Source organism: Diplotaxodon limnothrissa, linkage group LG7 (assembly GCF_057381915.1).
Source record: "Diplotaxodon limnothrissa isolate DT_005_m linkage group LG7, D_limnothrissa_male_GT1.1, whole genome shotgun sequence".
Taxonomy (NCBI): domain Eukaryota; kingdom Metazoa; phylum Chordata; class Actinopteri; order Cichliformes; family Cichlidae; genus Diplotaxodon; species Diplotaxodon limnothrissa.
In genome coordinates, this window is record NC_140602.1 from 32,589,655 (window position 1) to 32,603,166 (window position 13,512).

At 35.0% G+C, this 13,512-nt stretch overlaps 1 protein-coding gene across 1 annotated transcript; it reads left to right on the forward strand.

The window, feature by feature from the left end:
- Nucleotides 1–3,327: 3,327 nt before the first annotated feature.
- LOC146628593 (uncharacterized) lies at nt 3,328–12,381 on the forward strand. The gene is made up of 12 exons (XM_085357934.1): nt 3,328–3,507; nt 5,309–5,412; nt 6,037–6,264; nt 6,503–6,656; nt 6,856–6,928; nt 7,175–7,517; nt 8,001–8,096; nt 8,626–8,936; nt 10,064–10,245; nt 10,645–10,814; nt 11,423–11,637; nt 12,149–12,381. The coding sequence occupies exons 1-12, from the start codon at nt 3,328–3,330 to the stop codon at nt 12,379–12,381; spliced, it is 2,289 nt and encodes a 762-aa protein (XP_085214060.1).
- Nucleotides 12,382–13,512: the final 1,131 nt, after the last annotated feature.

The window sequence follows — 13,512 nt, forward strand, 5'->3', positions numbered from 1 at the left end:
TATTGCCTGGTGCACCAGGCTGCACCACACGCAAGACTAACTCAGCCAAAAGTAACAGGCACTAATCCTGCCCATCAAATTTAGTTGCTTAATAACTGAAGGTGCAGAAACACACTTCTGAAGCCACTTCTAGCCCACTTTAACTCCTACTAATAGTAAATATAGTGATTCTTCTAAGGCGAAGAATCATCCACTATATGTTTATCACAGACGAAAGTTATCCAAATAACACACTCAGGAGAACCGAGAACCTGAGTGATCAAAATCTGTTCGGGCTATGAGAACACCCCAACCAGATGCTGAAACACAAAAAAATTAACCTGCATCTTTTAAAAAGACAATGAGATACAGTGAGTGAGTGCAAAGCTTCAAATGATTATTTTTATAGTCAAAGATCGGGATAGAGTATCAGAAACACACAAACATTGACCTCATTAACTGACATTTCAGCATTTAGCCACACCTCTTATTTATTTTCTGCCTCTCTCCTCCACCATTTCTTAACCTCTTGTTACACCAGGACCTGTGTAACATTACGTGTAGAGAATCAAGTAGACACTGTGTACCTTACCAAGAGAGAGAAACATACACATTGACCCTTTTGTCTGTGGCAAGAGCATAAAGTTTATAGATAACAGTTGTGACTGACTGGTTACGTGTTCAGTACCTCATCTATACTTTCAATAATAGGACTGCTAAAGTTCACATAGGCCAAACAGCCATCAGGCCACAGGGAAATGCTCCCTGCTCATGATAGTCCGTCTGCTACTACGAACCACATTTTCCTGACTGACAAACTTCTGACTTACTACACGGTGCCCTTCAAATGTGGAGTTTAAGAGGATAAAAAGGTGCACGAAGGCACTAACACCAACTAAAAGACTTGGCAGTATCTGACGCCCTGGTATGAGAATGTGTTATAGGGTTAGGTTTTAAAAAGCTCAGCAGTGCAGCATGTCATACAGGGAAACAGTTCAAAAGGGTAAAACAACTGAGTTCAAAAAAGACTCCTCCAGGGGTCTTTGGCACAGCTGAAGCAGCCAAACGTGCCAATTATGTACCATAAGGCAAGACTGCATTATGATTTTCAATCACTAAATCAAGGCAATGAGGAAATGTGTAGCTGTTATCAGACATATTATCAGTAGTAAACCTGACATAGCTTTAAGAGAGTTTAAACAAAGTCTCATATCATCTATTTTAATTTAGACTATGTCGTAAGCATGGCAGTGAAGGGACTCTTTTATCTCAAACCTTGATCTTTCACTCAATATGGACAAACCCAAAGTAACATCAGAGCTATATCTAGATCATACAGTACAGGGGCAAGGGACCTACGGGTATAGAAACACATCAACATCTCTTAGCTATGCTAAAAAGTAATTTGATATTACATGTTTAGAACAGAAACTGATTATTATTACAGGAAAGTCTGAATGTGCTGAACTCACACGAGTCAGTGAAGGGATCTGGGGCATCTGTAGTGGAACAAGTCTAAGAGCTCTGTAATGTGCAGATACTGATTCGTTTTAACATGTACATAACAAAACTACTGATTAAGACGATCACCATTGGCTCCAATTTAGCCTGTGGTATTAGGGATTGTGCCAAAATTGCTGGAATTATAAAGACAGAAATATATTGTCAGATTTTGATCCCCCATGCAAATCTGATTATCAATAGCTTAATTTTTTGATATGACAATGACCCTGAACACACAGTCAATGTACCAAAAGCATGCCTGGATAGAAAATGTGCAGGCATGTGAGTCATGGATAGGGCCCAGAGCCCACACTGCTTCAAAATTATTAAAGCAGTGTGGAATCATCTTGACGAGCACAAAAGGTGACCAACATTCAAAGAGGAGCTTTGATTGTGCATCAAGAAGCCTGGAAACCTTTCCTGAAGGGCACTTAAAGAAACTTCGAGAATCCTTGCCTTAGAGAGCTCATAATGTGATAAAGAATAATGGCCATGCCAAATATTAACTTTTAATCTTGTGAGAATTGTAAAAACTCTATTTTTGCCTTTTAATATATATATATATATATATATATATATATATATATATATATATATATATATATATATATATATATATATATATATATATATATATATATATATATATATATATATATATATATATCCATATTATGGCATGCCCTTTAGGAAAATATTATATATATATTCCAACCAAAGTCTGAATATATAGAATGAAACTTGAATATATAGAATGAAGCTTGAATATATAGGATGAAACTTGAATATATAGAATGATCTTTTGAATATATAGAATGAAACTTGAATATATAGGATGAAACTTGAATATATAGGATGAAACTTGAATATATAGAATGATCTTTTGAATATATAGAATGAAACTTGAATATATAGAATGATCTTTTGAATATATAGAATGAAACTTGAATATATAGAATGAAGCTTGAATATATAGAATGAAACTTGAATATATAGAATGATCTTTTGAATATATAGAATGAAACTTGAATATATAGAATGATCTTTTGAATATATAGAATGAAACTTGAATATATAGGATGAAACTTGAATATATAGGATGAAACTTGAATATATAGAATGATCTTTTGAATATATAGAATGAAGCTTGAATATATAGAATGATCTTTTGAATATATAGAATGAAACTTGAATATATAGGATGAAACTTGAATATATAGAATGAAACTTGAATATATAGAATGATCTTTTGAATATATAGAATGAAACTTGAATATATAGGATGAAACTTGAATATATAGGATGAAACTTGAATATATAGAATGATCTTTTGAATATATAGAATGAAGCTTGAATATATAAAATGATCTTTTGAATATATAGAATGAAGCTTGAATATATAGAATGAAACTTGAATATATAGAATGATCTTTTGAATATATAGAATGAAACTTGAATATATAGAATGATCTTTTGAATATATAGAATGAAACTTGAATATATAGGATGAAACTTGAATATATAGGATGAAACTTGAATATATAGAATGATCTTTTGAATATATAGAATGAAGCTTGAATATATAGAATGATCTTTTGAATATATAGAATGAAGCTTGAATATATAGAATGAAACTTGAATATATAGGATGAAACTTGAATATATAGAATGAAACTTGAATATATAGGATGAAACTTGAATATATATAGAATGATCTTTTGAATATATAGAATGAAGCTTGAATATATAAAATTATCTTCTGAATATATAGAATGAAACTTGACGTCACGGAGGCGCTTGCGCCATCTAGTGTTTTCCTTGTTTGTACCTGCGAGGAATGGCACTATGAGCCAGTCCGCATGGAATTTTGTGGCTCAAATTCTAAGTAATGAGGAGCTAATTAACACCCTGGCAAATGCATGTTCTGGGCAACCTAATATTTGTACTAGTGTACCGCATCGTACTACTGATGAAGAAATTTATTCACTTTTTCATCGTGGAAGACCAAATGCAGGGTGGCCTTTTGTTGTGGGCAGTCTGAGGTACACCTGTGCACTACTCATGATGTCAGATCAGCATCCTGATGTGGCACACCTGTGAGGTGGGATGGATTATCTCAATATAGCAGATGTGCCCACTACCACACATTTGGACTGATTTGTGACCACTGTTTGGGAGGGATGGTTATATTGTGTATCTGGAATGAATTTTCGGTCTCTACGTCCATCCCATGGGGAATGGGAGCAGTAACAAAGGTGTTGCGTTTATATTTTTGTTGAGTGTATCTAAACTGTGTAGTAGTAATATGAGAAATCAGTAATCTGAGAAATGTAATTTCTCACCCTGACCGGTTGAGGCAGATGGCCGCCCCTCCCTGAGCCTGGTTCTGCCGGAGGTTTCTTCCTGTTAAAAGGGAGTTTTTCCTTCCCACTGTTGCTCATAGGGGGTCATATGATTGTTGGGTTTTTCTCTGTATGTATTATTGTAAGGTTTAACTTATTATGTAAGTGCCTTAAGTTGACTATTGTTGTGATTAAGCACTGAATAAATAATGTCTAAAACTGAAGTTGATACTTGAGGTGGTGTGTGAATGACATTTTGAAAAATTTAAATTGTGTGTGGAAAGACATTTCTTGTAGTTAAGCAAATACTTCAATGAACTCATTTTGTTTGGTAATGGAATAGGATTCAATTTTCTCAAAATCCGTACAGTAATTTTGGCTGTGGATCACAGGGTGCAGAGTGGAGATGGCCTAGATTCATAATCCAGTGAAATATCTGCATCACCTCTTACAGTTTTTCTGTAATCTGATCTTAAAGATGAGAATATATAGAGTATAGTACAGTAAATTGTGCAAAGTTTACTATCAATTTTCTCAAAAACCGTACAGTAATTTTGGCTGTGGATGACAGGGTGCAGAGTGGCGACAGCCTAGATTCATAATCCAGTGAAATATCTGCGTCACCTCTTACAGTTTTCCTGTAATCGGAGCTCAAAGATGTCAATGTATAAAGTACAGTAAAGCAAAATGGGAAGATTTTGCTATGAATTTTCTCAAAATCCATACAGTAATTTTTGCTGTGGATCACAGGGTGCAGAGTGGGGGTCACCCAGAGTCATAATCCAGTGAAATATCTGCGTCACCTCTTACAGTTTTCCTTTAATCTAAGCTCAAAGATGAGAATATATAGAGTACAGTAGAGTAAATTGTGCAAAGTTTACTATCAATTTTCTAAAAATCCGTACAGTAATTTTGGCTGTGGATCACAGGGTCCAGAGTGGGGGTCCCCCAGAGTCAGAATCCAGTGAAATATCTGTGTCACCTCTTACAGTTTTCCTGTAATCAGAGCTCAAAGATGTCAATATGTGGAGTACAGTAAAGCATAATGGGAAGATTTTGCTATGAATTTTCTCAAAATCCATACAGTAATTTTGGCTGTGGATCACAGGGTGAAGAGTGGCGACAGCCTAGAGTCAGAATCCAGTGAAATATCTGCGTCACCTCTTACAGTTTTCCTGTAATCTGAGGTCAAAGATGAGGACATTAAAAGTATAGTTGAGTAAATTGGGTAAATTTTATTGTTAATTTTCTCTGAATCATACAGTAATTTGGGCTGTGGATCACAGGGGGGAAAGTGGAGATACACTAAAAATGGGAGTGGATTGTGAAGTAAAATAGTGTCAGGACACAAAACACTGCGTTTCTAAGCCGGTCTTCACCCATACCGTAATATACGTAAGAGTAGTGCAACCACATTTTCGGTGCGGCTGGCGGGGCGGTTAGCTTGACTGCGACTTCGTAAGTGAGGGCTCACTTGACCGCAGTCTAACGTTATGGAGAACGTGCCTTCCACATCACAGGAGTCCCCCACAACAGGTCCCATCTACAATCTTAGACCTTTTACTCGAAAGGGCCCAAGGCAGAAGAGGTAAGAACAGAACTAAATGCACTGAAATTACTAGTGGAAGGTTAGTAATAGCCCGTAGGTTTCAATTGCTCGACGAAGCTAAGTAAACAAAAATATCACAAAAAAACAAAACAAAAAAACTGTGTGATAGACTGACAGCGTGTGGACGTGGAGACTAAACTGTGCACAACAGTTAATTTGTTTAATTGTGGAAAAATGCGATTTCTATAATATTTCACGTCCCGTAAGCTTAATCTGCAAACATTGTGTAAAAGCAAAGCACATCAGTTGTTACAATACATAGTTGTTGGCAGTATAATTTAATGAAACTTTTTTAAAGCAACAAAAAGTACTCCGTGAATTGAAGACATTTGTTTATGTGATTGTTAAGTTTCTCCACCCACCCATCCCACTATCTTCCATCATCTATCCATCCATTCATCCATCCATTCTCTTCCACTTATCCAATTCAGGATTCCAAGAGCCTATCCTAGCTACCATGGGGCTAGAGGGTGTTTATTAATGCAGATTAGACATGTGTACGGCATGGTGTATTTTTTTTTTTAATTAAATGTACTTCATTGATCAGAGAAGTTTGAGTATATTACATGCAGAAATGTTTAATTTGCCTTTATCCTCCAGTAGGTTTCCAGCACAGCTAAGCAGGTCACATTCTGTGGCTCAGTCTTTCACCAAAGAAGTGATTCTCTTGCCAGACCATCTAACTACACATGTGCCAAGGCGTAACAAAAAAGCTTGGCTTTTTGAAAATGGACATATAAAATCTGCACTGGAGTTTAGCTGTGACTGGGACTCAGACAAAGTAATGCAGGCAATAAGGACTGCCTTCCAGCCAGTTGTTGAAGGATGCAGGTAAGCATTAGATCCTTTTTTATAAAAAAAATAAATATATTTTTTGTTACTTAGATTATTATACTATTAAAGGTCAACTTTGGGTATTTCCAAAAAGGATCTGGGAGCACCGATCAGATGACTGGATTGATATCTTTTAGAGTTAACAAAAATTAAGCCTTTTAATGTATTGTATTGTATTGTAGTCTGTTAGCCTTAACAAAAATTTCATATACACTATGTTTTCTTCCTCCCCTAGGCTACAGATTTTGCTGGCATGCCACACCAAACTAGTTGAGCCATCACTCACTTCCAAACAGACTTTGAATGGAGACCTTGTGAAAAAACTGTTTCATCAGAAGTCAATTTATGTCAGACCTGACAAGGTCATCTTATGTGAGGACAATGAATCAGTAAGTAATCCTGATCATTTCAGCAAATGTATGTATGTTCATAAAATGAGAGTGAAAAAGGCAAAGATGGATTTCAAACTCACTTAAACATTGTCACTTGTATTATGTTTTAATACATAATACATAAACATATTACTAATATTTATTATGACATTTTGTTGTCAGTAAAATGAAATGTATTATCTGTTTTAATTTACAGACATATTCTGATGGAGAGAGTAGCCATACAAGCAGGCAGGATTTCACAGAAACGTTGAATTCTGACAAATGTGGTAAATATTCCTATCTAAAAGTCGCTCCAAATAAACTGTAAATTAAGTTGGTTCAGTGTCTGTTACTTAGTCATCTTAGGCATTGTGTCTTTAGTTAAGTGTCAAGTCTATGTTAAAATCATATTTAAATTTAGTTTGATATTTTGAGCAGGAAGAAATGTACCCCTAAATACATGAAAAGTAAAAGCTATATATGTGATTAGATGTTACTCAAAAGTTAAACTCCTGTTCTTTGTGTTCTCACAGTTGAAATTTCTAAAGAAGTTCCCTCAGCCATTCCCATTGTTAACGCACAGTCCATGTCTGTTGATGATGAGGTCATCTGGTGCGTTGCTACCCAAGATGTTTGTACTGTTGAATCTTCCATCTCTGCTGACACCCTCACAATGTCCACCAATCCTGCTGTCGTTGCTACTGATGAGGATGAGCCTTGCTCCAGTGGAACATCTGTCTTTGTCAGTTACAACACACCTGGCTTATCAGTGGGTTCTTCTGCCAGTGTTACTGGTGACACACGTGTTTTCTCTAGTAACACCTCCAGTGTGTCCAATGGACCTACCCAGCCAAGTTTATCCAGCACATCCTACAGGTATGTGTTTTGTACATGTTTGTATCTTTTAATCTTTTGAGCTATATTGTGCAAAAGTCATGAGCCACCCCTGCTTTCTTTGTATTTTGCTGGAAAAATAGGAAAGAAGCTTAGTGATTTACTGAAGTCTACAAAATTCTGTCTACAAACAGACATGGAAGCGCAGTATATTAGAGTAGAACAAAACTTGTAGAATTTTAATGAGCTTAAAATTCAAAATGTGATATGAGCTACTTTAGTCTTCAACATAGCTTGAACTCTCTTAACCAAGCTTTCTTGATTGTGATGTCTTCTTTTAATTGAATTTCTTTAAGCATGGTTCAAGAATAGTTTTCCAGGCTTTTTGTTCTGTTCTCTGTCAAGATGATCCCACACAACTTTAATAATGCTGAGGCCAATCTATGTATTGTGATAATGTAATTATGTCAACATCATTTATATGTAATTTAACTAAATAATTTACAAAACATTCTGGCTTTGCAGTACATATCTTGGCCTGTTTGAGGAAGAATACCTGTCAGATGACCCCGACCTCCAAGAAGCCATTTCAAGGTCTTTAGACTCAAGTGCAAGTGAAAGGTCAGTACAACACAAACTTTTACATGTCATGTTGAAACGTCAACATATTAACCATTATTTTATGTTTGTTGCGGAAAAGGAGTAACCTACTGTCTAGTTTTGGATCAGTTTGAATAAGCAAACTACAAACTGCAACCTGCGATTTCTGTTGTCATTAGAAGATTACCAAGGCTATCAGATTACTTGTATTTTACTTGATATATGTTTTGGTTTATTTTTACTTTTTTGAATGGAGATTGGTTGTCAGTGTTGGATCTTGTTGTTTTTCTTGTTCTGCTTGTATTTATATAGTGTATTTATACTATTTATAAATACTAGTGTATTTATGACAAGATAAAAATGTAAACTTAATTTAACTTTAACTTAATCTTTTTTCCATTATCACAAACATTCTTGATTTGTATCTCTTTTTTGTTAAATATCAATTACAGTCTTAAGGATGGTACATCATTATTCTGTTGGTGGGTTATTGCCATTGAGACTAGTATATTTCTTTACTGTTTTTTTTTTGTGTGTGTGTATGTTTCAGTGACGTCCAGAGCTTAGAGAGAATCTTGGAGCAGATTGTTACTAGAGTAAATAATGACAGCACTGTACGCTTCAACATCATAAGGCGAAATGTGTGGGATGGAGCATCCAGAGCCATGGGCAGATCCAATTTTTCACCGGAGAAAAAAATAGATGTGAAGTTTACTGATGACTATGGAATATCTGAGGGTGCTGTTGACAATGGAGGACCTACTCGGGAGTTCTTCCGACTTTGCCTCTGTGAAGTCAAGGACAAACTTGGCATCTTTGAAGGTCCACCCAATGCTAAAGTTCTTACGTGCAATTCTAAAGGTACTTATGATTTAATTAATTGTTGCCATTTGATTTATTTTACATCAATACATTATACATCAATTGGTTTGTGATTACATGTACGAGTTTAGTATCTCATACAGTTAACTAAACACATTTTTTTGGCAATGACAGAATTTTTGTACCACCACAGAGGATTTTAAAAAATTAAACCTAGATTGACTGAAGGGAAGATTGTCTGCTTTAGTTGAAAGGTTTGAAACAGTACTACATATTTAGAAATTCTGGCCATTTTTATACATGCTCTCTCATTTCTCAAAAGTAATTACTCAAATGACTGATATGGTGTAATTCAACAATCAAGAGATGCACTTATGAATGGAAACACAGATGTTTTACAACAAGGTGCAATAGTAAATAACTGGAAGGACTTTGCCAGAAAACATCTAAAAGAACTATGCTATACTACTATGAAGATATGGACAGATGACACCAAGATTAACCAAAATGATGGAAGGAGAAAAGCATAGTAAAGAAAAGAATAGCTTAAGTCACACATAGTGGAAGCAGTGTTATGACACGGGCAAGAGTAGCTGCCATAGAACCAAGCCACTACTGTTGTCAATGATATCACTGGTGATTTGTGAAGTGTAAAGGGCAATCTGTTCAGATTCAGCCAAATGCAAATGCTAAATTGATTGGACAGTGTAAATTGATAATAACCCAAAGCATAACAAGCCAGCTCAGTTACCTGATCTGACTGTAAGGCTGTAAAGAATTGTAAAGAATTTTAATCCTTGTATTAAAAATAATACATAAAATGGTGTTAGCTTTCAATCACTTGTCTAAAGCAACCATCTTTAAAGATGGTGGATAATGTATAAAATTGACTGTAATTACTAATCAGCTGGTGCCATTTTTTAATAAAATACCTCGAAGGAATTGCACTTTAGTATCATCTTGATTGTTTGGTATTAAAATCCAAGGTGGTGGTGCACAGCAAAATTAAGATGATTTTGTCATTATCCAAACTATTATGGGTGCAACTGTATGGGCAATATTTTTTTCAGAAATAACATTTTGTAACTTGTAATATTAAAAATGCCACAGTAACAAAAATAATGATGCAAGCTTTTGAGATGATGTTTTATTTTATTTGTTAACAGCAATGAAAGATAATGGATACTACTATGCTGGCCAGATCATGGCAATGTCAATTGCCCACGGGGGACAGAGTCCATGTTTCTTGTCTGAACTCTTGTATGAGTGTCTTCAAAAGGGTCCAGACAATGTAAAAGTCAGCACTGATCATATTACTGATGAGGAAACAAGGTCACAAGTGCAGTCGGTGAGCATATTTTCCTTTGGTTCTTTCAATTTCATTGTAGGTCTTTTTTTGCTTGTCCAACATTTTTACTAACACTTTCCTAATTTTTCTTGCCCGAGTCCTGCACCTTTCTAGTAAAAGATCAAACATTTTAATGGCTACAAGAAGGAACAACTAAAAATGTGTGTGGCAGGTTATGGTTCTGTTGGTTACTGCTCAAGAAACTCCAAGTTTCAGTTTTCAGAATTTAATGATTGGACTTGTTTTCCAGCTTAATAACTTGTACCTCAGCCTCCTGATCGGTTATGGGGTTTCATAGGGTTAATGTACTAATTAAACACTGAAGCTATTAGTTTTGTATGTTCTACTAAATAGTAGAGTCAAATAATTCATTTTATAATTTCCTCATATTGTTTTTAGATCATACAGGCCGAGAATGATCTACAGCTGCAAGATGCAGTTGCACAGGCAGCCAGCTTGATCAGTCTTGCTGGTCACAATGTTTGCATAACACTTCAAAACAAACAAGAAACTGCTTTGGCTCTGGCTCACTGGTATGTCCTTCAACGGACCCGTGCACCTTTTGAAAGGTATGTCTAAACACATACTGTAATGGTAAAAAATTAAGCCTGTCAAACTAAAGTCACTGTGTTGTGAAACAATGGTATTACCCTATTTGGGTGGTACAGGTCTGTAGCGCTCCATTCTAGTACAGTTCATAACAAAACAGATATCTTTCATTCATGAAATTAAAATTCACATAAAACGTTGAATCTGTGCCGATGTAGGCATGTGTTTAAATATGTAAACAAAAATAGATTCAAATTGAGTAGCATTTGGGTTGACTGTAGACTGACAGAAAAGGTATGCCAATGGAACAAGAGACCAGATGTATTTGAAAGCAATTTGTCACTTTTACTCCAATTCATGACAGGTCCCTGTGTATCATATTTCAGCTCAGTTGTTCCATGTATAGGCATTCTTTATCTGTATCTAAGACAGTCTGGCCCTGTAAAGGGAAAAATATTCTTCACCTCTGATACAGCAGTCCACAGGAAAGTAAAATGTAATTAGTTCAGAAATGTCTCTTGATAAAACCTCAAAACCTCTTGTTATGATACAGGTTCCAAATCCCATCAAATACAAATATAATAATAGTAATATAAAATACAATTTGATTTTGTTTTATTTTGGCTAGGTTCAGAGATGGCTTGAGGTCTCTAGGTGTCCTAGATGCTCTACAGACATACCCTCTTCAGATGAAGTCCCTTTTCGTGAAAGCTGGAATGGCTCTCAGAGCAACTGATATGGAGAATCTATTCCAGATCATTCACTCCGAACGAGGGAGTAATGCATTTCAAGATGAGTGCCGGACCCTGGCTTTCTGGCAAGACTATCTTCAGGAGGCAGAATGTGAGTTTACTACTTGGCACATTGTTTGACTATAAATCAAAATTCTCACTTTTGTGCAGCAGCATCATGAAATTAGAGACATAGATGCCATAACAAAAAAGGTAGATAGATAGTACTGATGCAAGTGCTGGGTTTACAAAGAAAATTGTATCCAAATGTGATTTCAGTTTGACTTCAGTGTATTAACAGGATAAATAAATAACAGGATAAATAGGAGGATAACTAAATAAATAAGTTATTACCAATTCTGTATACTGAGTACAAATAATAGGCTATTGCTGCATCCACGTACATTTAATATGTTGTGGTCTCCACTAACTTCTTTTTTTGACATTGTGGTTTCACGGTATAGCCTAAATAAGCTTCATGTGTGTCTTTCAAATTACAGCTTACTTTTAAAAAAATATACATGTTTCACTTTTGATTTAATCTTTTGGTAATTTAATGTATCTGTACATCAGTAGTCTTAGTCAGAATCTCATTACCATTTTTTTATTTTTTTATCTTATAGGTGAAAATGATGTCTCTTTGGAAGATATTCTTGTTTTCTGCACTGGATGTGACAGCATACCAGCCCTGGGTTTTTCTCCAAAGCCAAGCCTTGAGTTCCTCACTAACTGCAGATTCCCAGTGGCCAATACTTGTGAAAATATCCTTCGTATACCAGTTCATGCAGTGTACACTACTTTTAAATCAGACATGGATTTTGCAATACGGAATTCACCAGGATTTGGAAGAGCATGATGTGTTTCCTTAAGGATTGGTGACATGATGTGGATTTGGGTTTTTTTCTATTTTGCATATGCATATTTTATTTTCTTGTTTTTTGTTAATGTTGTTAACCCCACATCAGTGTACATCCTGGACAGCAGTAGGACTGTATAGCCTAAATAAGCTTCATGTGTGTCTTTCAAATTACAGCTTAAATACCAGTTCATGCAGTGCACACTACTTTCAAATCAGGATGGATTTGATAAGCCGAAGAGAATGGATGGAATAATTTTGTTTCAGTTTATACATGTGCATTTTTTTGTTTTTGATTGTAGTTAATTTGTTTTCCAGCTTATATGGCATGTTTTGTCTCTGGTATGACCCATAGTAACATTACATTATTTAGCACCCCTGCAGTGAGCAAAATAATATGCCACAATCTCATTGTTATATAGAATAAAGTTTTCTCAAATGCTTCCTGTGTTCAACTATTCCACATAATGTGAATTTTCAAATGAGATGAGTTAAGCTTTATTTCAGTGTCCCATTTGAACATTTATGCTTTACACAGAACTTTGTATTAATATCATTTAACTTTTAGCTTAACTCACAGGTTTAAAAAAATGTTTTTGTTAGGTTTTGGTAAAGTTTTGAAAAGTATTACAGTAACCCTACATACTAAAAGGTAGGAAGACAGTATCTCCAACACTGGCAGCAAAGTTGTCTATAAATGTGACAGACATTGGTTTGGTCAAACCTGGTTATGTTACAGGTTGAAATATGAACATTATATCACACTATATGACGTTACAATCTCATCAAATTATTATATGTTATCAAAGTATTATAAACAATAATAATAATGACAATAAACATTACCTGGTTTGCAGGGAGTGTTTTAAGGATTTTGTTTGCATATTTTACTATACTACTTGATAACACAGGCCCATTGTAGATTGTTTGGGTTTTTTTTTCCTCTTTCATTTTCTTTTTTTAAGACCAGCCCTATTACTGCAGAATATTATTTCCTTCCTATGGGTACTGGAAATACACAAATAAAGTGTTCTGTGTTCCTACTTTTTATGTAATTTGTGTCTTTAAAAAAAAAGTTTAAAGAGTTTAAAATGTATAACATATTTTATTTAATGAATGAATCATAATTCC

Coding starts and splice junctions, on each gene's coding strand:
- LOC146628593 (XM_085357934.1), top strand. CDS start 3,328: ATGAGCCAGTCCGCATGGAATTTTGTGGCTCAAATTCTAAGTAATGAG. Junction 6,265..6,502: donor CCAGTTGTTGAAGGATGCAG/GTAAGCATTAGA, acceptor TTCCTCCCCTAG/GCTACAGATTTTGCTGGCAT. Junction 7,518..8,000: donor TTATCCAGCACATCCTACAG/GTATGTGTTTTG, acceptor CTGGCTTTGCAG/TACATATCTTGGCCTGTTTG.